Raw genomic sequence first — 26,148 nt, 5'->3', positions numbered from 1 at the left:
ATGGGCAAGTGAGCCCTAAGGAACATGCGATAAATGGAGAATGAGGGGATGACAATTACATGCCCCTCTCCGAAGACGAGGTGAGCCTCGGCGACAAATAATTCATCGTGCCTAAGGATCCCGTCGAGCAGGAGCGCTTCAAGCACCGGCTTATAGCCGCAGCAAAAAGCCTGAAGAAAAAGCAGCAGCAGCTTCAAGATGATCAAGATCTTCTAGCGGATAGATGGACCGAGGTCCTGGCAGCCGAGGAATACGAACCCGAGCACCCAACCAAAAGTTACCCAAAGCATAGGTTGCTACCCCAACTCGAGGAGGAAGCATTAAAACCTACACTACCAGCATATGATGCGGCTGACCGGCCACCTCGTAGCCGAGACAAAGCGGCATATCAGCCCGAAGTCCAGCCCGCACCCCGTCGCCAGTCAAACAAAAACACCAAAGCCCGGGGCTACAGGCAGGACCTGCGAGACGTATTGGAAAACAAAGCAGGACATACAAGATCGATCTACATATCACGGGGGTGCGCCCCAACGCGTGACGACGACCGTCACGCCGGATATACTAAAAGCAAATCCGGCCGGGCCGAATACAGCAGACAAGACTCGTACGAACTGCGTCATGATATAGCCCCGCACAGAGGCACCGCACACCCCCTATGCTTCACCGACGAAGTAATGGATCACGAATTCCCAGAACGGTTTAAACCCGTAGACATTGAATCATATGATGGTAGAACAGACCCCGCGGGATGGATTGAATATTTCCTCCTCCACATCCACATGGCCCGCGGTGACGATCTACATGCCATCAAGTACCGCCCACTAAAACTCAAAGGACCAGCTCGGCATTGGCCGAATAGCCTGCCGGCAAACTCCATTGGCAGTTGGGAGAACTTATGTGCGACCACCGGATGCTGATGACTTGAGTCACATAACCCAACAGTCCGGGGAGTCAGCCAGGAAATTCTGGACTCGGTTCCTAACTAAAAAGAACCAAATTGTCGGCTGTCCGGATGCCGAGGCCTTAGCGGCATTTAAGCATAACATCCGTGATGAGTGGCTCGCCCGACACCTCGGCCAAGAGAAGCCGAAGTCCATGGCAGCCCTCACGACACTCATGACCCGCTTTTGTGCGGGCGAGGACAGCTGGCTGGCTCGCATGTAATGCCCTCGATGCGGCTATATCTCCAACTGGGCACCACTACTGATCATCAGGGAAAGACACGTAGTAACGGCGTGAAGCTTCATCGAACTCCCACTTGAGCTTAAGCGCATCATCTGGAACGGAGTCATCGGGCCCTGCATCTGGTTTGGAAGTAATCTGTGAGCCACAGGGACTCAGCAATCTCGCACCCTCGCGATCAATACTATTTAACCTTATAGGTAAGGCAAGGTAAATATGTGGAGCTGCAGCAAGCGACTAGCTTATATGGTGCCTAACCTGTTCGCAAAAGAGAGCGAGAAGAGAAGGCAAAGCGCGAACGCATAACTAGAGAACAACCTGCGGCAAGCATTACTCCAACACCGTGTTCACTTCCCGGACTCCGCCGAGAAGAGACCATCATGGTAACTCACACGGTTGATTCATTTTAATTAAGTTAGGGTTCAAGTTATCTACAACCGGACATTAACAAATTCCCATCTGCCCATAACCGCGGGCACGACTTTCGAAAGTTCAAATCCCTGCAGGGGAGTCCCAACTTAGCCCATGACAAGCTCTCACGGTGAACGAAGGATATACCTTCTCCCGAGACATTCCAATCAGACTCGGCATCCCGGTTCTACAAGACAACTCCGACAATGGTAAAACAAGTCCAGCAACACCACCCGCTGTGCCGACAAATCCCGATAGGAGCTGCACATATCTCGTTCTCAGGGCACACCGTATAAGCTAAGCGTACGGGAGCCAACGTAACCCAAGTTGCCAAGGGACGGCCCCGCACGGTGCTCTAGGTTGGACCAACGCTCAGAGGAGCACTGGCCCGGGGGTTTAAAATAAAGATGACCCTTGAGTCCGTGAAACCCAAGGGAAAAAGGCTAGGTGGAAAATGGTAAAACCAAGGTTGGGCATTGCTGGAGGAGTTTTATTCAAGGCGGACTGTCAAGGGGTTCCCATTATCACCCAACCACGTAAGGAACGCAAAATCTGGGAACATAACACCGATATGACGGAAACTAGGGCGGCAAGAGTGGAACAAAACACTAGGCGAGAGGCCGAGCCTTCCACCCTTTACCAAGTATATAGATGCATTAAGATAACAAGATAACATAATGATATCCCAACAAGAAAATAATGTTCCAACAAGGAACGGTCTCCAATCTTCACCTGCAACTAGCAACGCTATAAGAGGGGCTGAGCAAAGCGGTAACATAGCCAATCAACGGTTTGCTAGGACAGGGTGGGTTAGAGGTTTGACATGGCAATTTGGGAGTCATGATAAGAAAGTGGTAGGCATCGTAGCATAGGCATAGCAAAAGAGCGAGCATCTAGCAAAGCAAAGATAGAAGTGATTTCGAGGGTATGATCATCTTGCCTGCAAAGTTGTCAGAGTTGACTGGATCCTCGAAAGCAAACTCAACGGGCTCCTTATTAGCGAACTCGTCTCCCGGCTCTACCCAAACAAGACAAACAAGCAAAAAGGACACAATCAACCACGTGCAAAGCTCAAACAACATGGTGCAAACATGGTATGCTATGCGGGATGCGATATGTGATGCATATGCAGGACTTGACAAGGAATGAATGAACCTGGCCTCAACTTGGAAATCCAAGTGTGCCACTGGAAAGTTGAGGTTATTTCACTTTAAATCGATATAAAGAACACCGGAATCGGAGACACGGTTTGGAAATGGCAAGCAATTCAAATATGGCACCGGTCTGCGATAAACAGCAAGTAGCCATCTAAATGCAACAAGGCAAAGATGCTACAACACCCAAACATGGCAACAAAATACATGGAAGGGATCCATTCATAATGCTTAACAAAAGATGAACACTGAGCTACGGCCAATTCATCCATTAACAGGTTCAAACATGCATGGCAAAAGTGCAATTGGTAAACAGATTTCAGACTTGGTGAAATTAACACTTGTCTGGAATTTCAGATCAGGTAGCACACTTTGGAGCATGAAAACTATATGCTACAGGAACTTAACATGGCAAAGTAAGGCATGGCATGGAGCTACTCAAAGAGCTTAACAAAGGTCCCTTAGTGACCTTGAGCCAAAGGGTATCATAAAATACAATTGCAAGCATGTGAACATGGCAAAAACATAAGCAGATCACAGACTTAGTGAAAAACTGGATCATGCAAATCAGATATCAAGTAGGCATGTTTACGAGCTCGATGCACTCACTACAGAGCATGTCATGATAATCTAAGCATACCCCCATCAAGAATACACATTATACAAGCTAGACATGGCAAGAACAATAACATAGCATGCACATATCAACTACAACATCCTCGGCAAAATCGTTAACAAGTAGACAATCTGCCCAAATTTACGTAGAGCTCGATTGACTCAAGCTAGGTGCTCCATAAATGCAAATGAGGACATGGATGGATAGAGCACTACAATATTAACAGAACATCCTTACTGATCATCCTCAAAAGAGGCACGGATCACTAGGAAACAACATGAACATATGGCATATTGGTAAAAACAGTCCAAGGACTTGGTGGAATTGCTAAGTCCTTGAAATCAGCATTAACAAACGCACCACTTTGCAAGCTTGTGCTAGTCACCACACACATCACAAAAATACATGGATGGCACCTCTGGAAAGATGACAAAGCATATAACAAAACATATGTAGAGCTTAGGGGCATATCATGCACACAATAATCATGGAAAAAATGACAAATAGCTATTTGGAGCAGCAGATCTGACATTTAACTCAAATAGCACTCTTCCAATAGCATTTCGGGCATCAAGATGAACTCAAATGAAAATGATGCAATGAGATGAAATGATGTGCTCTCTGAGACAAACATTTTGATATGCTATATGCCCAAAACGGATCAACGGATGCAAAGTTACGGCATGATGAACATGGCAAAATAATTAGGGTTGGGGACGAAAAAGTCAACCCCGAGATTTTGGATCTCAGATCCAGATCGGGATCTCGCCGGAGTTACTGTTCATGCGCGGAAACCGAGGTTCGTCGGCCGGACTTGGAGCTCGAGGACGGGACGTCAGTGGCCGGGCTTCGGGAGGAGGCGGCGCCGGCGACGAGGGAGCCTGGGCGGCGCAGCGTGGGCTGCGGCGGCTGCCGGAGCGGGCGGTGGTCGCCGAAGCTCGCGAGGCCGCCAATGGCACGCGGCGGCCGGAGTTGAAGGCGGGCGGCGGCGCGGACATGGAGGAGAGGCGCGGGCGCGGGCGGATCTGGAGCGGCTCGGGCGGAGGCTTCGGGCCCGCGACGGGCCTCGGCGGGGCGGCGAAGTGGGCGCGGTGGCGGCGGCGAATGGGAAGGCGCCATGTGGCGGCGGCGGACGCAGTGGACACGTCCGGCACCGGCGGACGTTGTCCGGCGCACGGAGGAAGAAGAGGGCTAGGGTTTCGGGGGAGAGATCCGAATTTTTCGGGAAGGAGCTATATAGAGGCATAGAGGGAGCTAGGAGAGTCCAAATGAGGTGCGGTTTTCGGCCACGCGATCGTGATCGAACGCTCTAGATGATGGAGAGGTTTTGGTGGGTTTTGGGCCAAATTGGAGGGGTGTTGGGCTGCAACACACACGAGGCCTTTTTGGTCCCTCGGTTAACCGTTGGAGCATCAAACGAAGTCCAAATGGTACGAAACTTGACAGGCGGTCTACCGGTAGTAAACCAAGGCCGCTTGGCAAGTCTCGGCCCAATCCAGAAATGTTTAATCCCCACACACGAAAAGAAGGTAGAAATGACCACCGGAGGAGAACGGAGCGCCAGAATGCAAAACGGACAACAGGGAAAATGCTCGGATGCATGAGACGAACACGTATGCAAATGCAATGCACATGATGACATGATATGAGATACATGACAACGATAACAACACACGGGGACAAAAACACGAACCCGAGAAAATAAAATAACTTAACGCCGGAAACGGCAAGAGTTGGAGTACATATTGGGTAAGTTACACCCCGGGTGTTACATCGCAGCAACAACACATCAAGAAATCCTGGCAATTCAGATGCCGAGATAGCAACGGCAAGCCATGTTGCAACAGACACAAATGCCGCAACAACGGTGATAACGCCGAAGACATGGCAGTCAATGCCGGATTCAGTTGCTCTAAATCCGGTCAGCAGAAAAAGCCGTTCAAAAGAAGCAATCTGGGCCCGTCCATTTTGGACCGCATACTCGATCGCTCGTGCCAAATTCATGGCACCCTCGATAAACCAGCCAACCACACCAACAGAGAATGCTGGGTGTTCAAACATGCCGGCAAGTTGAATGCCGAAAACAAGGAAAAGGGGCTACATAGCGACCACGAGGAGGAGCCCCGGCCGCCGAACACAGGACGACAGAAGAAATTTCCTCCCCAAGTGAAAACAGTGAACATGATATACGCAACCCATATTACCAAGAAGGAACGGAAGCGTGCACTAAGGGACATCTATGCGATGGAGCCAGTCGCCCCAAAGTTCAACCCATGGTCTTCTTGTCCGATCACTTTCGATCGCAGGGACCACCCTACCAGTATCCATCATGGCGGTTCTGCCGCATTGGTCCTGGACCCCATCATCGACAGATTTCACCTCACTCGAGTCCTTATGGACGGGGGCAGCAGCCTGAACCTGCTGTACCAGGATACAATGCGCAAAATGGGTATCGACCCCTCAAGGATCAAACCCACAAAAACCACCTTTAAAGGTGTCATACCAGGTGTAGAGGCCTGTTGCACGGGCTCAATCACACTAGAAGTGGTCTTCGGATCCCCAGACAACTTCCCAAGCGAGGAGTTGATCTTCGATATCGTCCCCTTCCGCAGTGGCTATCACACACTGCTCGGACGAACCGCATTCGCCAGATTCAATGCGGTACCGCATTATGCATACCTCAAGCTCAAAATGCCAGGACCTCGCGGGGTTATAACAGTTAATGGAAACACAGACGCTCGCTCCGTACGGAGGAGCACACTGCGGCCCTTGCAGCAGAAGTATAGAGCAGCCTTCTGAGGCAAACTGCCAATTCGGCGATAAAGCCCCCAGACACCTTCAAGCGAGTCCGGAGTACCCTGCAACAGGATCGCCCGGCACGTTCTGAGCTCGCCTAGCAATTTGGCCTCCGTCCTAGTCCCAGTCAAGCGGTGAAATTTACGCCGCGCGTCCATAATTACGCACTCAAGATACCATGGGCATAGGCGGAGGCATGGCTATGGCACGTCCCACAATGCGGCTCAACCGCCTCAGGACCTGTATATCTTTACCATTTTCTTCCTTTCAGGACCCTATTCTCTCAAGGCCCTCTCCGATACCCTGATTATCGGACCCATCACGGGAAGGAAACACCAAGGAAGCAAGAAGCTTTGACGTATAAGGGAATCCCCAGGTGGACTCTGATACCGATCGCTATACCTATTTTACATACCCACACGCAGCCTGCCCTTGGATAGGACATGTCAAATAGTCCTATTTTTACTTATTGCACTACTTGTATACATACGCTTTGATGTATCATTTAAATAACAATGCATAGCGTTAGCTTATTATTGCTTTTTTCATGTCTGATCATTTATGAAAAATTGCAACCGTACATTCTGGTACGTCCAGTGCGCCAGGGGCTTCAGTGTACCCCATAACACGGAAAGAAAAGTCCGAACACTTTTGACAGTGCGGCACCCCGAACTTATAACATTATATGCATCAGCTCCGAATCATGTCTTGGGTCATAGTTGGGTTTTCCCGGCTCCCATGTTTTGGTACCTTACGTTCCGCTATATCGGCTAACGTAGCACTGGGAGAACTACTGCGATTGTGTCCCGATTCTTCCGGACGAACACCTCAGTAGAGAAAGCCGAAAACTGAGTGTCATGATGCGCCGAGAGCTGGTCGCTGTTCGAGAGGTCTCAAATCCTTAATGATTTTTTCCGCTTCGGGCGAGGAATCGGCCTTGTCCGATTTAGGCGTATATAGCGCCCCAAGTTCGGCCTTCCAAATACTAGGGGCTTCGCCAAAATTTAAAATTGTAGAATTCTATGGCTAAATGAGAGTGATAAAGCTGTATAGTCTGATTGCCTTGTTCGCTGCGCTAAACACCTCCTTAAAGGACCAATTTTTTTTTGGATAAAGAGTGTTTAAGATTTATCCCGAACACCCCAGTACTAGTTACATGGGGGCAGAAGCCGACGACTGGCCAACTCTCAGATTTTATAAACGGCCGCACATAAGGTAATATTTTAAATCGACAAGCGTTATATAGCGCACATGAACTCGTTTTCATATTACAGGATCACACGAGTACATTCATTCAAATATTACATCCTTAGCACATTCCTCCGCCACAAGGCGGGCACCCTTTAGGACACTGTCATAATACTTTTCGGGGTGGCGATGCTCCTTGCCCTCTGGTGGCCCCTCCTTCACCAGCTTTTCGGCGTCCATCTTCGCCCAGTGCACTTTCGCACAGGCAAAGGCGCTGCGCGCACCTTCAATGCAGACGGTCCGCTTTATTACTTCAAGCCGTGGGCAGGCATTCACAAGCCGCTTTACCAGGCCGAAGTAGCTGCCGGGCAGGGGCTCGCCAGGCCACATCCGGACTATGAGACCCTTCATGGCCAGTTCGGCCGCCTTGTGAAGCTCGACCAGTTGCTTCAGCTGGTCGCTCAAGGGCATCGGATGTTCGGTCCCAGTATATTGAGACCAGAACAACTTTTCCGTCGAGCTCCCTTCCTCGGCCCGGTAGAACTCCGCGGCATTCGATATGCTGCTGGGTAGATCTGTGAACACTCCTGGAGAGCTCCAAATTCGGGTAAGTAAAAGGAAAGTTTCCTTCACATGCTTGCTTTGCATAATGAATGCCTTACCCGCCGCTATCTTCTTGACCGCTTGAAACTCCTGGAGGGCCTTTTGAGCTTCGGCCTTGGCATTTTGTGCGCTCTCGAGGGCCTTCGCAAGCTCGGACCCCTGCATCTTAGAGTCACGCTCCAAGGACTCGTATTTTTTGGCGAAATCTTGGAGCTCTTGCTGAACCTCGCCGACTCGGGCCTCTTGCTTTTCGCGCTCGATGCGCTCCTGGGCCGCTCTGTCTTCGGCCTCGGGCATCGCCTTCTTCAGGGCCGCCACTTCAGTCGTGGCCCCTAGCAAAATTCATGATGATCCCATGATCTAGTAACCACTTTATTTTTTCTTTATCAATATACAGATAGGGTATCACTTACCTTTGTTCTCTTTGAGCTGCCTCTTGGTAAGGCTGAGCTCTTCCTCGGACCGCTCAAGGTCCCGCTTCAGTCCGGAGACCTCCGCAGTACGAGTGGCAGCGGCCAGCAGCGAAGCCTGATTATTCACATAGACATATTCTGATTAGACTCATGTTATTATTATTTGATCCTCTGTTCGGCCTTTCTTTGCGAACACCAAACAGAGCATCAGGGGCTACTATCTATGCTATGATATTTTCTCATAATTTGTTTACTTACCTCAAAGCCTGTTAGGAGGCTTGCACAGGCTTCGGTCAGTCCGTTTTTGGCGGACTGAACCTTCTCGACCACCGCACTCATGATAGTGTGGTGCTCTTCATCAATGGAAGCACCGCGAAGTGCTTCCAGAAAGTTGTCTGATGCCTCTGGATGGACAAAGGCCATCGGCACAGACGGCTCGCCCCCCGTAGCGAGGGGTCGCCTAACAAAATCCGGAACCACTGGAGGTTCTGGCGCAGTATCCGGCTGGGGGCCAAACTTGCTGCGGCCCCCGACATTAGAGCCCACGGGAGTCTTTCCCCCCATGCGCCCAGTCGGTGCCCTTTGAGAAAACACCTCGATGTTGTCCGTAGGCCGGGGGAGGTGGCTGTCGGGAGTGAATCACTATTCATCGCTGATTGGCCCAAAGACTCATCCGAAGAGGATACGTCGATATGGGCTTTGGATGGACTGCATGATCATGTTTGACATGATAAGAGGTAATAAAACAAAACATACATGAACTATTATAGTATCCGGATACTTACGACTTCGCCAGGGGCTTGTCCCTGGGCAACCACTCCTCGTCGCTGTGAGCGGCTGTTGTGGAGAACTCCGGAAGGAGGGTCCTTCCCTTCTTGGACCCTTCGGCCTCCCCAGATGGGGCGGCCTTCCTTTTCTTGTCTCCCCCGGCTGGGGGGGGGAGAACTTTCCTCTTCCTCCTCCTTGTTTTTGTGGGAGGAGTGCGCCTCGGTGTTTTCGGACGATGAGTTTGATACGACGTTGCGCCGGAGACCTTTTCTGGTCCCCACGGCCTTCTTCTTGGCCTTCTTCTCCGGTGCCTCATAGGGCGCGGGAACCAGCATCTCCGTTAAGAGAGCCCTTGCTGGATCTTCGGGCAGTGGGGCCGGACAATCGATCTGCTCCGCTGTCGCTACCCAGTCCTGTTAAAATGGCATGGAGGCTCAGATCCCTCACTTGATTATACTGGGGAAAGGAACATCTTATGAGATATAAAGAGCTTACCGGATTGGCAGGGCGCTTTGCGCTGAGTCCGCGATCCTCGGTAAGGGGAGGAGGTACCTCGGCGTCCTTCAACAGCACCCTCCAGACGTCTTGATGCGTCGTGTCGAAAAGCTCTCGCAGCATCTGGTGCTTGGCCGGGTCGAACTCCCACATATTGAATGCCCGTATTTGACACGGAAGGATCCGGCGGAAGAGCATGACCTGGACCACATTGACAAGCTTGATTTGCTTGCTTATCAAATTTTTAACACAGTTCTGGAGTCCGGTCAGCTCCACCGATGAACCCCAGGATAGGCCCTTCTCTTTCCAGGAGGTGAGCCGCATGGGGATGCCGGATCAAAATTCGGGGGCCGCCACCCAGTTGGTGTCGCGCGGCTCGGTGATGTAGAACCACCCCGATTGCCACCCCTTCACGGTCTCCACATAGCAGCCTTCGAGCCAGGTGACGTTGGGCATTTTTCCCACCATGGCGCCTCCGCACTCCGCTTGCTGGCTGACCACCACCTTCGGTTTCACGTTGAAGGTCTTCAGCCACAGGCCAAAGTGGGGCTTGATGCGGAGGAAGGCCTCGCACACGACGATAAACGCCGAGATGTTGAGGATGAAATTGGGGGCCAGATCATGGAAGTCCAACCCGTAGTAGAACATGAGCCCGCGGACAAATGGGTGGAGGGGAAATCCCAGCCCGCAGACGAAGTGGGTGAGGAATACAACCCTCTCAAGGGGTGCTGGTGTAGGGACGATCTGCCCCGCGTCTAGGAGCCGGTGCGCGATGTTTGCGGCCAGGTATCCGGCTTCCCGGAGCTTCATAATGTTCTCCTCCGTAACGGAGGAGACCATCCACTTGCCTCCCGCTCCGGACATGTTTGGAATGGCTTTGCGGAGAAAATGAGAACTTGGGCGCTGGAGCTCGAGTGTGCGAGAATGGATGGGTAGAGGAAGAAGAAGGTGTGGGTGAAAAAGAGGAGTACTTGTCCCTTTATAAAGTCAGTAGAAACTGTGCGCCTCCCTACTTGCCCCATAAAATCGTTTATTCCCCAAGCGTCGCGATTGATGGCGCGATTGGGTTACCCATATCCGTATTGATGAGAATCCCATGATAAGGGGAACACGATCTCTGCTTCGACAAGACGTGCCAATAAAACCGCCTTGCAACACGTGTAGTGGCAGGCAGGGAAAAATGGTTCGTAATGACCAAACCACGGTAGGACGTCACGTTATAAAAAGTTGTCAGCAGATTAGATTTGTGGAATAATATGCTCTCTACGGTGTTCAAAATCTTCTATGGAGTATTCGGAGAAGGAACCCGCCTTGCAATGTCGAAGACAATCTGCGCGCCGGACTCATCGTCATTAAAGCCTGGTTCAGGGGCTACTAAGGGAGTCCTAGATTAGGGGGTCCTCGGACAGCCGGACTATATACTTTGGCCGGACTGTTGGACTATGAAGATACAAGATTGAAGACTTCGTCCCATGTCCAGCTGGGACTCTCTTTTGCGTGGAAGGCAAGCTTGGCAATTCGGATATGGAGATCTCCTCCCTAGTAACCGACTCTGTGTAACCCTAGCCCCCTTCGGTGTCTATATAAACCGGAGGGTTTAGTTCGTAGGACAACAACAATCATAATCATAGGCTAGTGAAAGAACATGCGGTGCCCCCATGTTTGGTTTTGGTAATTGATGACAATCTCTATGGACTAATGGTTGCCTTGAGTTATATTTGAAGGTTTTGTCCATAGGCTTTTCTTGGAGTACATGTGTTGGTTTCAAGGAGAGTTTGTGTCGACCAAGGTGCTATTCAAGGAATTACCTAAAGATTGGTCTTGTGAGAGGTTGATCAAGACTAAGTCAAAGAGTGAATCAAGTTGATCAACCCACAAAGCGTAGAAGATGTACCGAGAGGGATCAAGTGATCCCATGGTATGGTAAGCATTGTCAATTACGCTTTGTGTACTAACCCATGGTCTTCGTGAGGGTTCTTTGTGGGGTTAGGTTGCGGTGTGCAAGTTCAAGTGGAGCATCACGAAGAGATCAAATGGTTGAAGCTTGCCGTCCTTTGTGGTGACATTGGACTTGTGAAGATGTGCGGAAGAGTGGCTCACCCATAGTGGAGTATGGGGGAGCAATCAACTAGGCTTCATCAAGTCAACACAATCAAGAAAGGTTGCGGTGTGCAAGTTCAAGTGGAGCACCACGAAGAGATCAAATGCTTGAAGCTTGCCGTCCTTTGTGGTGACAATGGACTTGTGAAGATGTGCGGAAGAGTGGCTCACCCATAGTGGAGTATGGGGGAGCAATCAACTAGTCTTCATCGAGTCAACCCAATCAAGAAAGGTGGTTGTCGGTGTCAAAACTGGCAGATCTCGGGTAGGGGGTCCCGAACTGTGCGTCTAGGCCGGATGGTAACAGGAGGCAAGGGACACGAAATTTTACCCAGGTTCGGGCCCTCTTGATGGAGGTAAAGCCCTACGTCCTGCTTGATTAATATTGATGATATGGGTAGTACAAGAGTAGATCTACCACGGGATCAGAGAGGCTAAACCCTAGAAGCTAGCCTATGGTATGATTGTATGTTGTGATTGTTGTCCTACGGACTAAAACCCTTCGGTTTATATAGACACCGGAGAGGGTTAGGGTTACACAAGGTCGGTTACAAAGGAGGAGATATCCATATACGTATTGCCTAGCTTGCCTTCCACGCCAAGTAGAGTCCCATCCGGACACGAGACGAAGTCTTCAATCTTGTATCTTCATAGTCTAACAGTCCGGCTAATGGAGATAGTCCGGCTGTTCAGAGAGCCCCTAATCCAGGACTCCCTCAGTAGCCCCTGAACCAGGCTTCAATGACGATGAGTCCGGCGCACAATATTGTCTTCGGCATTGCAAGGCGGGTTCCTTCTCTGAATACATCATAGAAGAATTTGAATACGAGGATAGTGTCCGACCCTGCAAAATAAGTTCCACATTCCACCGCAAAGAGAATAATATTTTTGCAGAACTAATTTGCTGGCTTGTTTTGGCAGCATGACGTTATGTCATGGCCCGGTGATTATTCGAACCGTTTCTTTTAACCAGCCCCGCACATAATGCGAGGCAGTTTTTCGACACGTCTTGTCAAAGCAGAGATCGTGTCCCCTTATTACGAGATTCTCATCAATACGGGCGTGGGTAACCCAATCGCGCCATCAATTGCGGCGCTTGGGGGATAAGCGAGTTTTACCAGGCAAGTGGGGACGCTTAGTTTCATCCACCCATATAAAGGGATAAGGATTCACCTTTCTATCCACGCCTTCTTCCTCCTCTGCTCATCCGTTTTCGCACACTCGAGCTCCAGCGCCCAAGTCTACACTTCCACCTCAACCTTCTCCAACCATGTCTGGAGCGGGAGGCAAGTGGATGGTCTCCTTCGTCACGGAGGGATACATCAAGAAACTGAGGAGAGCCGGATACCTGCCCGACGACATCGCGCACCGGCTCCCGGATGAGGGGCAGCTCATCCCCACCCCCAGGCCCCATGAGAGGGTAGTATTCCTCACCCATTTCCTCCGTGGATTGGGTTTCCCTCTCCATCCACTCGTCCAGGGGTCATGTTCTATTCCGGCCTGGATTTCCACGATCTGTCCCCGAACTTCGTCTTCAACATCTTGACATTTATCGTCGTGTGTGAGGCCTTCCTCCGCATCAAGCCCCACTTCAGCTTATGGCTGAAGACCTTCAATGTCAAGCCGAAGGAGTGGGCGGCCGCCAGGCGGAGTGCGGAGGCGCCATGGTGGGCAAGATGCCCAACATAACATGGCTCGAGGGCTCCTTTGTGGAAACCATAAAGGGGTGGCAATCGGGGTGGTTCTATATCACCGAGCCGCGCGATACCGCATGGGTAGCGGCCCCCGAGTTCCAATCTGGCTTCCCCAAGCGGCTCACCTCCTGGAAAGAGAAGGGCCTGTCTTGGGGTAGTTCGAAAGAGCTGACTGGACTCCAAACATGTATTCAAAACATGGTGGACAAGAAGCTCAAGCTTGTCAACATAGTCCAGGTTATGCTCATCCGCCGGATACTCCCGTGCGAACAACGGGAGTTCACCTTGTGGGAGTTCAATCCGGCGCAGCACCGGATTCTGAACAGGCTCTTCGACACGACTCATGAAGACGCCTGGAGGGTGCTGTTCAAAAGTGCCGAGGTCCCTCCCCCTATTACTGAGGATCGCGGATACAGCACGAAGCGCCAAACCAGTGCGGTAAGCTGCTTAACCTTTCACATAATATTCATTTTTATATAGATTGACTCTATGCGGGATCTAAACTCCCGTACCTTTGACAGGACTGGCAGAAGATGGCCGAACAGATCGACTGTCCGACTCCTTTGCCTGAAGGCCCCGCAGACGCTCTTCTGGCGAAGATGTTGACTCCGGCCCCTTATAAGGTGCCAGAGAAGACCAAGAAGGCCAAGGGAGCTCGAAAGAGTTCCCGACGCCAGGCGTCGTCGGACTCACCGTCCGATGACTCTGCGGCGCACTCTTCCCCCGAAGACGAGGAAGAAGAAGAAGAAGAAGATGCTCCCCCACCGACTAGGGGAGACAGAAAAAGGAAGGCCGCCCCAACTGGGGGGGGGGGCGAAGGGTCCAAGAAGGGAAGGACTCTCCTTCCGGACAGCTCTACCGCCGCCGACGAAGGCGAAGACGAGTGGTTGCCCAGGGCCAAGCCCCCGTGGAGATCGTAAGTATTCGGATACCAAAGTAACCCATAGGATTCCTTTGTCGCACTGCTTTCCCTAATCGCCGAACATAATTACGCAGGCCGCCACGAGCCAATATCGAGGTATCCTTGGACGGCTCCCTGGGCTCGTCGGACATGGATAGCGATCCAGTCCCGACTGCCACCTCCCCTCATCCTGCCGACGATGCCGAGGTGTTGTCTCAAGAGGCACCGGATCGAGGGGAGACAGTCCTGGAGGCACCTCAAGGAGACCTTTCGGACTCCAGGAGCCGAGGGGACGGGGCCCCCGAGAGCTCCAAGTTCGGCCCTCAGCCGAACACCGTGCCAGACCCTCCAGCGGTTCCGGGCTCGGGCAGGCGATCTCCTTCTAAGAGGGGCCAGACGCCTGTGCCGGTGACCTCTGTCCATCCAGAGGCACTGGACAATCTGCTGGAAGCGCTTCGCAGCGCTTCCATCGACGAGGAGCACCGCACCATCATGAGTGCGGTGATCCAGAAGGTTTAGTCGGCCAAGAGCGGATTGACTGAAGCCTGTGCCAGCCTTCTAACAGGCTTCGAGGTAAGTGTTTTAAAATGTAGTAGAAGTATTACCGCATAGACAGTAGCCCCTGATGCTTTGTTCGGTGTTCACAAAGAAAGGCCGAATAGAGGATCAAATAATATCGCAGGAGTCTAATATAAGTATGTCAATATGCATATGCAGGCTTCGCTGCTGGCGTCCGCCACACTAACTGCGGAGGTCGCCGTACTGAAGGAGGACCTCGAGGGGTCCAAGAAAGAGCTCAGCCTTGCCAAGAGGCAGCTCAAGGAGAACAAGGGTAAGTAATACCCCGTCTATAGATATGTATATATATAAGGACGCGATTTGCAAAATGACAGGATCATTTTATGTTTGCCAGGGGCCACGACTGAGGTGGCGACCCTGAAGCAAGCGCTGACCAAGGCCGAAGATACAACGGCCAAGGAGCGCACCGAGCGAGAGAAGCACGAGGCTCGGGTGGGAGAGGTGCAGCAAGGGCTCCAGGCTCTCGTGACAAAGCACGAGGCGTTGGAGCTTGACTTGAAGACGCGAGAGTCTGAGCTTGCCGCGGCCCGTGAGAGCGCAATGAGTGCCAAGGCCGAGGCCCAGAAGGCCCTTCAGGAGATCGACGCGATGAAGAAGATAGTGGCGGGTAAGGCTTTCTATATGCAAAGCAAGCATGTAAAAGTGAATTACCAATTACTTACCTGAATCCGGAGCTCTTCAGGAGCATTCGCAGATTTGCCCCGCAGTGTGTCCGATGCTGCACAATTTTACTAGGCCAAGGACAGAAGCTCGATGGAGAAGCTGCTCTGGTCTCAGTATACTGAGGCCGAACATCCGGTGCCAATGAGCGACCAGCTGAAGCAGATGGTCGAGCTACATAAGGCGGCCGATCAGGCCATGAAGGGCTTCATAGTCCGGTTGTGGCCTGGCGACGCCCTTCCGAACAGCTTCTTCGGCCTGGTGAGGCGGCTTGTGGATGCCTGCCCACGGCTGGAGGTCGTCAAGCGATCCGTCTGCATTGAGGGTGCACGTCGGGCTTTCGCCCGTGTAAAAATGCCGTGGGTCAAGCTAGACGCCGTGAAGCTGATCAAGGAGGGGCCGCCGGAGGGCAAGGAGCACCGCCACCCCGAGATGTACTACGAGGGTGTTCTGCCGGGTGCCCGTCTTATCGCGGATGAGTGTTCAAAAAATGTAATATTTGAATGAGACTTGCTCGTTTTGTCCTGTATGTATGAAAACTTGTTTCATATTCGCTATGCAACGCTTGTTAGAATTTAAAATATTACCTTCTGTTTGGCTGTTTATCCAATGTGAGAGATGGCTAGTCCTCGGCTTCTGCCCCCATGCCACGAGTGCTGGGGTGTTCGGGATAAACCTGAGCACTCTTGTTCCCATGTTTGGGTCCTTCGAGGGAGGTGCTTAGCACAACGAACAAGGCAACCAGACTAATAATGCTTTATTACTCTCACTTAGCCATAGAATTCTATAATTTTAAATTTCGGCGAAGCCCCTGGTATTCGGAAGGCCGAATTCAGGGCGCGATACACGCCTGTAAGCCGGACAGAGCCGGCCCCTCGCCCTAAGCGGCATAAGTCTTTAGGGACTCGAAAAACCTCGCCGAACAGCGACTAGTCTCTCGCCTTATCATGACAGTCAGTTTTAGCTTTCTCTACTGAGGTGCTCAGCTCGGCAGAACCGGGGCACAATCGCAGTAGTTCTGCTAGCGCTACCTTAGCCGATAGAGCGGAACGTAAGGTACCAAAACATAGGAGCCGGGCAAACCCAACATTTGACCAAAGACATGATTCGGAGCTGATGCATATAATGCTATAAGTTTGGGGTGCCGCACTTGTGAAAGTGTTCGGACTTTTCACACCGCATTCTGGGGTACGTAAGCCCCTGGTGTATTGGCCGTACTAGAGTGTACGGTTGCAAGGCGTCATTAATGAACACATATATATATATATATATATATATATATATAACAAGAATGCGAAAAATAGTCGTAATGTCATGCATTGTTTATTGAAAAATTGCGTTAAAGCAGAGTGATACAGATAGTGCGATAAGCAAAAGAGTAGGACTATGTCCCTTCCAAGGGCGAGCTGAGGAATGATATGAAATCTGTAATCAACCTGGGAATTCCGTTGTATAATGTAGCTGTCTGCCTCCTTGGTTGCTGTATCATGTGTTCGGCAATAGAGCTGCCGGACAGTGTTTCCAGAGATTAAGGTCCTGAAAGAAAAAGAAAAATAACCAAACGGGAAGCCCCTAGTGCGGTTTAGGCCGCGTTTTGGGGCGTGCCGCAGTTGTGCCCCCCCTCCCCACCTATGCCCATGGTATTTTTAATGCGTAATTATGTACGCGCGTCACGAATATCGCCGTTGGGCTGGGATTGGGGTGGTCGCCGTATTGCTAGCGAGCTCAGATCGCGCCAGGCGGTCTATTTGCCGATTGCCCTGAGCGCGCTTGAAGGTGTCCGGGCTTTGAAACGCCGAACTGGTAGATTGCCTTGAGAGGCTGCTTTGCGCTTCTGCTGCGAGGGCCGCGGTGTGCTCCTATGTTCGGAGAGAGCGCTCTGTGTTTCCATTGACTGTAATAACTCCGCGAGGTCATGGCATCTTGAGCTTGAGGTATGCATAGTGCGGTACCGCATTGAATCTAGCAAATGCGGTTCGCCCGAGCAGCGCGTGATAACCACTGCGGAACGGGACTATATCGAAGATTAACTCTTCACTTCGGAAGTTATTCGGGGATCCGAAGACCACTTCCAGTGTAATTGAGCCTGTGCAATGGGCCTCTACGCCTGGATTGACGCCCTTAAAGGTCGTTTTTGTGGGTTTGATCCTTGAGGGGTCTATACCCATTTTGTGCACTGTGTCCTGATAAAGCAGGTTTAGGCTTCTGCCGCCGTCCATAAGGACTCGAGTGAGGTGAATTCTGTCGATGATTGGGTTTAGGACCAGTGCGGTGAATCCGCCATGACGGATACTAGTGGGGTGGTCCCTGCGATCGAAGGTGATCGGACAGGAGGACCAAGGGTTGAACTTTGGGGCGACTCGCTCCAACGCATATACGTCCCTGAGCGCACGCTTCCGCTCCCTCTTGGGGATGTGGGTTGCGTATATCATGTTCACCGTCCGCACTTGTGGGGGAAACCTCTTCTGTCCTCCAATGTGTGGCTGCCGGGGTTCCTCCTCGTCATCGCTATGCGGCCCCTTGTCCTTGTTTTCGGCAATTAACTTGCCGGCCTGCTTGAACACCCAACAATCCCTGTTGGTGTGACTGGATGGCTTTTCTGGGGTGCCGTGTATTTGACACGAGCGATCGAGGATACGGTCCAAGCTGGACGGACCCGACGTACTTTGTTTGAATGGCTTTTTCCACTGACCGGGTTTAGAGCCTTTGAATCCGGCATTAACTGCCGTATCCTCAGTATTTTCACTGTTAATGCAGCGCTTATGCTTGTTGCGACATGACCTGCTATTACCGTCCTTGGTATCTGAGGTACCATGGTTCTTTGATATGTTATTACTGTGAGCCAGCCAGCTGTCCTCTCCCGCACAAAAGCGGGTCATGAGCGTCGTGAGGGCTGCCATAGATTTCGGCTTTTCCTGACCAAGGTGCCGGGCTAGCCACTCGTCTCGGATGTTGTGCTTGAAAGCTGCTAAGGCCTCCGCATCCGTACAGTCGATGATTTGATTTTTCTTTGTAAGGAACCGAGTCCAGAATTGCCTGACCGATTCTTCTGTCTGCTGAATTATGTGGCTCAAGTCATCGGCGTCTGGTGGTCGCACATAAGTGCCCTGAAAGTTGTCGAGGAATGCGGCTTCCAGATCTTCCCAACAGCTAATGGAGTCCGCTGGCAAGCTGTTAAGCTAATGCTGCGCTGGTCCTTTGAGCTTTAGTGGGAGGTATTTGATGGCGTGTAAGTCATCGCCGTGGGCCATGTGGATGTGGAGGAGGAAGTCCTCAATCCATACCGCGGGATCTGTTGTGCCGTCGTATGATTCAATATTTACAGGTTTGAAACCTTTTGGGAATTGATGTTCCATTACTTCGTCTGTGAAGCATAAGGGGTGTGCGGCGCCTCTGTATTGGGCTATATCGCGACGCAGCTTGAATGGGTCTTGCCCATTGTGTTCGGCCCGACCGATTTGCTTTTACTGTATCCGGCGTGACGTTTGTCGTCTCGCAGAGTGGTGCGCCCTCGTGATCCGTAGATCGATCTTGAATGCTTTGCCTTGTCCTCCAGTATGTCTCGCAGGTCTGGTGTATCTCCCCATGCCTTTTTATTTGAATGGCCTTGGGGTGGAGGCTGAGCTTTTGGCTGGAATGCCTCTCTATCGCGGCCACGAGGTGGCCAATCAGCCGTATCATACGCTTCTTCCTCCAGTCGGGGTAGTAACCTGTGCCTTGGGTAACTCTTGGAGGGGCGCTCGAGTTTATATTCCTCGGCTGCGAGGACTTCACTCCATTTGTCAGCTAGCAGATCTTGATCAGCTTGAAGCTGCTGCTGCTTTCTCTTCAGGCTATTTGCCGTGGCCATAAGCCGACGCTTGAAGCGCTTTTGTTCGACGGGATCCTCTGGGACGGCGAACTCATCATCGCCGAGGCTTGCCTCGTCTTCGGAGGGGGGGCATGTGATTGTCATCCTCCTCTTCGTCAGCTGCTCTCTCAAGAGAGCTGGCTGCTTCATCCTCCTGCTCTAAATCTTGCTGGAGGGGATTGTTGTTGTCTTCGACGCTATCCGGAGTGTTATTATCTCCTGTGCCGGTGTCACCACTTTTGCTTTGGCGGGACTTAGAGCGGCGCCACTGACGTCGGCGCTTGGGTTGCTTCTTGGAGGGGTCATCCTCCGCTATCTCGTCGCCATTGTCTTCGTTGGGTGTATCCACCATGTATATGTCATATGACGAGGTGGCTTTCCAGTGCTCTATAGGCGCTGGTTCGTGTTCGTCTCCTACATCGTCGTCCATACCGTCGATGTCTTCAGAATCGAAGTCGAGCATGTCGGTTAAATCATCGACAGTGGCTACGAAGTGGGTGGTGGGTGGGCGTCGAATTTCTTTGTCTTCCGCATCCCAATCCTGTTGGCCATAATCCGGCCAGGGCTCTCCTGACAAAGGGAGAGTCCTTAGTGAATTCAGAATGTCGCCGAAGGGCGAGTGCTGAAAGATATCCGTGGCGGTGAATTCCATGATCGGTGCCCAATCGGATTCGATTGGCAGGGGCGCGGATGGTTCAGAGTCCGGGAAAGAATCCGGCCCCTTGGAGTCATGGGCTGCGCAGAGGATTATGCTGGTGTTTGGCTCGATCGCCGTCGAGACTGCAACCCTTGAGGCGGTGTCTAGCCACACGTCCTCGATTGGCACAGTTTGTTCCAAGCTAAGGGTCGGAGCTGATGCGGGCGCGGCCTCTGGGGTACTGTTCGGCGGCAGAGCTAGGTCATACCCATCGCGACAGTGCGGCGCGCCCGACTGTGGCTCGAATCCGTCGAAGATCAAGTCTCCGCGGATGTCGGCTGTGTAGTTCAAACTTCCAAATCTGACCTGATGGCTAGGGGCGTAGCTTTCAATCTGCTCCAGATGGCCAAGCGAATTAGCCCGCAGTGCAAAGCCGCCGAATACGAAGATCTGTCCGGGGAGAAAAGTCTCACCGTGGACCGCATCACTATCGATGATAATAGGAGCCATCAAGCCTAACGGCGACGACACAGAGGAACTCTCAATGAAAGCACCAATGTCGGTGTCAAAACTGGCGGATCTCGGGTAGGGGGTCCCGAACTGTGCGTCTAGGTCGGATGGTAACAGGAGGCAAGGGACACGAAGTTTTACCCAGGTTCGGGCCCTCTTGATGGAGGTAAAACCCTAGGTCCTGCTTGATTAATATTGCTGATATGGGTAGTACAAGAGTAGATCTACCATGAGATCAGAGAGGCTAAACCCTAGAAGCTAGCCTATGGTATGATTGTATGTTGTGATTGTTGTCCTACGGACTAAAACCCTTCGGTTTATATAGACACCGGAGAGGGTTAGGGTTACACAAGGTCAGTTACAAAGGAGGAGATATCCATATACGTATTTCCTAGCTTGCCTTCCACGCCAAGTAGAGTCCCATCCGGACATGAGACGAAGTCTTCAATCTTGTATCTTCATAGTCTAACAGTCCGGCCAATGGAGACAGTCTGGCTGTCCGGAGACCCCCTAATCCAGGACTCCCTCAGTGGTCCAACTTGAGGGAGTCAAGATCGTCATCATCTAGCTCAAGTGGACCATGTGCAAGGCAAAGGTTTGCCCTTGGTAGGTTTTCTATTTTACCGGTCTCATGATGGTAGTTGGGAGACCGGGTTATAGGATCGATTGCCGTACTATCAAGGGGGGCTCTCTATGAGTAGGTTGATCGTATCGTTCGTAGAGACCTCAAACCATTGCATCCTTGCATCATCTTTATTGGTTCTTGTTTGGTTCTTCTCGTTGTGAGTTTTGGAGCTTATGGTCATCTTGGTGACAAGCTCGAGTTCATTGAAAACGGAGTCCACTCGCATCTTCTATGATGTTTTCGATGTTGGAGGTTTTTGCCGGTTCTTCTCGGTTGGAGGTTTCTCTCCTCTATTTGTTGGCTTCCCTATCTTCTATGATGTTTTCGATGTTGGAGGTTTCTCTTTGCTGTTTTGATGCTACTCGTCGTCTTGTATCCAACAAGCTTGAGTTTGCTCAATTCGGAGCTCATATGCAGAAGTTATGGCAGTTCTGGTTTTCCGTGGACTTTACTTGCTTTCGTGGAAGTGGCTTAAGGATGGCGCCAGCGGTAGTACCGCTGGGCCGGAGCGGCAGTACCGCTTATCGCCACAAGCGGTAGTACCGTTGTCCCACAGCGATAGTACCGCCCATGGCCATAAGCGATAGTACGGCTCCGGTTCCACGCTGGTACCGCCTCGACTCGAGACGTGGTTTTCTCGTGTCGGGTTCAGCGGCAGTAGGAGCGGCAGTAGGAGCAGTAGTACCGCTCATGTGCAGTAGTACCGCGGCTACCACCACCCCTAGTGCCGCTCAATGGCCCTCCTCTCTGTTCCTTCTCCCTGTGCTCGTGGTAGGTGTTGTGCGCGGTCCCAGCGGTAGTACCGCCGGGCTGGAGCGGCAGTACCGCTTATCGCCACAAGCGGTAGTACCGCTGTCCCAAGCGGTAGTACCGCTGCGGCCAACGGTAGTACCGCTGGCTCCAGTGGTAGTGCCGCTCATACGGCTCCGCCACGCACTCTGTTTCGCTCCGCTCTCCGTGTTCTACCTCCCGGGCGGTAGTACCGCTCCCCTGAGCGGTAGTACCGCTCGTGCGCGGACTGAGCACATAACGGTTGAATTCCAGAGCTCCTATAAAAGGGGGTCTTCTTCCCCATTCAACCTCATCCTTTGAGCTCGCGTTCTTCCCCCATTGTTGAGCTTCTTCGAGCTTGCTAACTCTCAGTCCCTCCATGGATTCTTGCTAGTTTTTGAGGGAAAAGAGAGACGAGATCTAGATCCACATTTCCACCAATCACTTTCTCCTCTATGTGAGGGGAACCCCTTGGATCTAGATCTTGAAGTTCTTGGTGTTCTCCTTCTTGTTCTTCCTCTCATTTTCCTCCCTAGCATTAGTTGCTTCGGTGGGATTTGAGAGAGAAGGACTTGGGCACTCCGTGTGCCCTTGCCATTTCATTTGGTGCATCGGTTTGAGTTCTCCACGGTGATACGTGGAAGTGAAGTTTGAGAAGCTTATTACTCTTGGGTGTTTGGGCACCCTAGAGCTTGTTCCTCTTGGGTGCCTTGGCGCCCTAGACGGTTGGTGTTGTTCGGAGCTCAATCATTGTGGTGTAAAGCTTCTGGCAAGCGTAGGGGTCTCCAATTAGGTTGTGGAGATCGCCCCGAGCAATTTGACGGGTATCGGTGACCGCCCCCAAGGGTTACCAAAGTGTACGGGTTCGGTGAATGCCCCCAAGGGTTGCCATTTGTACGGGTTCGGTGACCGCCCTCAAGGGTCCCTTAGTGGAATCACGGCATCTTGCATTGTGCGAGGGCGTGAGGAGATTACGGTGGCCCTAGTGGCTTCTTGGGGAGCATTGTGCCTCCACACCGCTCGAAACGGAGATTAGCATCCGCAAGGATGTGAACTTCAGGATACATCGTCGTCTCCGCGTGCCTCGATTATCTCTTACCCAAGCCCCTTTACTTATGCACTTTACTTCGTGATAGCCATATTGTTTCTTGTCATATATCTTGCTATCACATAGTTGCTTATCTTGCTTAGCATAAGTTGTTGGTGCACATAGGTGAGCCTAGTTGTTTTAGGTTTTGTGCTTGACAAATTAAGTGCTAGGTTTATTCCGCATTTGTTAAAGCCTAAATCGTAATTATTTTAAAATGCCTATTCATCCCCCCTCTAGGCGACATCGACGATCTTTCAGCTAGCTTCTAGGGTTTAGCCTCTACGATCTCATGGTAGATCAACTCTTGTAATACTCATATCATCAAGATCAATCAAGCAGGAAGTAGGGTATTACCTCCAACGAGAGGGCCCGAACCTGGGTAAACGTTGTGTCCCCCGCCTCCTGTTACCATCAGTCTTGGATGCACAGTTCGGGACCCCCTACCCGAGATCCGCCGGTTTTGACACCGACATTGGTGCTTTCATTAAGAGTTCCACTATGCCGTCACGATAAAGGCTTGATGGCTCCTTCGATCATCGGCAACGATGCGATCCAGGGTGAGGTTTTTCTCCCCGGACAGATCTTCGTATTCGGCGACTTTGTACCGCGGGCCAACTCGCTTGGCATTCTGGAGCAGATGGAGAGCTACGCCCCTGGCCATCAGGTCAGGTTTGGAAGCTTGAACTATACTGCCGACATCCGCGGAGACTTGATCTTCGACGGATTTGAGCCCATGTCAGGTGTGCTGCACAGTCACGACGAACATGACTTAGCTCTGCCGTCGGACGGTGTTCGGGAGATCACACCTATGGCTGCTCCGGCCCTCAATCCGGAGCAGATCGTGCCGTCCGAGGATGGGTGGTTGGACCCCGCCATGGAAGAAGCACACTCAGCGGCGATAGAGCCAAATACTGACTGCACCTCCTATGAGACCTGTGTTACCGGACCCTTGGATTCGTCCCCGGCCACAGGCTCCGAACCGCTTGCGTCCATGCCTATCGAATCTGACTGGGCACCGATCATGTAGTTTACCTCCGCGGATATCTTTCAGCACTCGCCCTTGGGCGACGTGCTAAATTCATTGAGGTCTCTCTCCTTGTCAGGAGACCCTTGGCCGAACTATGTCCGACTTGAGTGGGAAGCGGACGATGAAATTCATTCCCCACCCACCACCCACTTAATAGCCACTATCGACGACTTAACCGACATGCTTGATTTCGGCTCCGAAGACATCGACGGTATGGACGACGATGCAGGAGAAGAACAGGAACCACCTCCCACAGGGCACTGGACAGCCACCTCATCATATGATATATACATGGTGGACATCCCCTAAGAAAGCAATGGCAATAAGGCAACGGAGGATAACCCCCTCGGGAAGCAATCTAAGCACCAGCGTCATCGACGCCGCTCTAAGCCCCGCCATAGCAAAAGCAGCGATACCGGCACAAGAAACAATAACGCCACGGACAGTGCCGAAGACGAAGTCAATCCCATCTAGCCAGGCTTCGAGCGGGAGGATGGGCAAGCGAGCCCTAAGGAACATGCGACAGACGGAGAATTAGGGGATGACAATTACATGCCCCTCTCCGAAGACGAGGTGAGCCTCGGCGACGAAGAATTCATCGTGCCTGAGGATCTCGTCGAGCAGGAGCGCTTCAAGCGCCGACTTATAGCCACAGCAAAAAGCCTGAAGAAAAAGCAGCAGCAGCTTCAAGCTGATCAAGATCTGCTAGCGGATAGATGGACCAAGGTCCTTGCAGCCGAGGAATACGAACCCGAGCGCCCAACCAAAAGTTACCCAAAGCGCATGTTGCTACCTTAGCCATGTGCCAAAGCGCAGGTTGCGACAGCCAGCACAAGGCAATCCTTAGCCTTATGGAGCAGCTGCCAAGATCTAAGGGCATTCTCTCGAACACGTTCGAGTGGCTGGAGCCCCGCGCCGTCAAGGCGATAAAAGACGGGACTCCCCATCCCGACTAGTCAGTACCGAAACTGTTCGGCGTCGGTCCATTGGTCGGCGAGGAGAGGGGAAGCACCGTGAAGCACGAATGCCTGAGATGGCTAGACAAGCAGCCAGCGCGGAGCGTGGTATTCCTCTGCTTCGGGAGCGTGAGCTCGGAGCCCGCAGAGCAGTTAAAGGAGATCGCCGTGGGACTGGAGAAGAGCGGGCACGCGTTCTTATGGGCCGTGCGAGCGCCCGTTGCGCCGAACGCCGACGCGACAAAGCGGTTCGAGGGGCGGGCCGAGGCGGCGGTGGAGCCGCTGCTGCTGGAGGGATTCTTGGATAGGACAAGGGGACGCGGGATGGTGGTTTCCTCCTGGGCGCCGCAAGTGGAGGTGCTCCGGCACCCGGTGACCGGCGCGTTCGTGACGCATTGCGGTTGGAACTCGACACTAGAGGCTGTTGTAGCCGGGGTGCCGATGCTGTGCTGGCCCATGTACGCGGAGCAGAGGATGAACAAGGTATTCGTCGTGGAGGAGATGAAACTCGGGGTGGCCATGAGCGGCTATGACGAGGGGATAGTTAAAGCAGATGAGGTAGAGGGGAAGGTGAGACTGATCATGGATTCCAAGCAAGGGGAGGAGATCAGGGAACGGATGACGATGGCACAAGAGATTGCTGCCAATGCGCTGGAAAGCGGTGGATCTTCGGTGGCAACATTTGTTGACTTTGTGGATAATCTGAAGATTTCGATATTCGATTGAATCGTTGACTATGTTTTTTTAGCCTTCTTCCTGTAATCGTGTTCACCTTGTTCAACATGTGTACTCTGTAGTGGAATTTTCAAACTGAGCAACACCACTTAATCAGTATGCACAAAATGACGTGGCAATCAGCTAATGGTGTCCCTTTTTTTAAAAAACACACAAACTATGTGTCTTTTGTACTGACTGCATCCAAAAAAGATTGTCTTAAATTTGTCTAAATACGGATGCATCTAACATAACACTAGTGCAGAACCGGGCAATAGCACCGGTTCGTAAGGCCCTTTAATGCCGGTTTGGTAACCGGCGCTAAAGTGTAGGCACTAAAGGCCCCCCTTTAGTACCAGTTCAGCATGAACCGGTGCTAAAGGGCAACCACGTGGCACGAGTCAGCTT

General features: G+C 51.9%; 1 protein-coding gene and 1 pseudogene across 1 annotated transcript; one reads left to right on the top strand and one right to left on the bottom strand.

Moving 5' to 3' along the window:
• Positions 1 to 448: 448 nt before the first annotated feature.
• LOC147980277 (uncharacterized) lies at positions 449 to 9,466 on the bottom strand. Its single transcript, XM_087515541.1, has 4 exons — positions 9,380 to 9,466; positions 8,364 to 8,478; positions 7,856 to 8,282; positions 449 to 461 (listed from the first exon to the last, which is right to left on the bottom strand). The coding sequence occupies exons 1-4, from the start codon at positions 9,464 to 9,466 to the stop codon at positions 449 to 451; spliced, it is 642 nt and encodes a 213-aa protein (XP_087371667.1).
• Positions 9,467 to 24,897: 15,431 nt separating this feature from the next.
• On the top strand, positions 24,898 to 25,752 carry LOC125546912 (UDP-glycosyltransferase 88F5-like; annotated as a pseudogene).
• Positions 25,753 to 26,148: the final 396 nt, after the last annotated feature.

Source organism: Triticum urartu, chromosome 3A, assembly GCF_056163025.1.
Source record: "Triticum urartu cultivar PI428250 chromosome 3A, HENAU_Tu73, whole genome shotgun sequence".
In the NCBI taxonomy this organism is placed as follows: Eukaryota; Viridiplantae; Streptophyta; class Magnoliopsida; order Poales; family Poaceae; genus Triticum; species Triticum urartu.
Note: the sequence above shows the minus strand (reverse complement) of the source record. Positions and strands in the feature narration are given on the sequence as shown.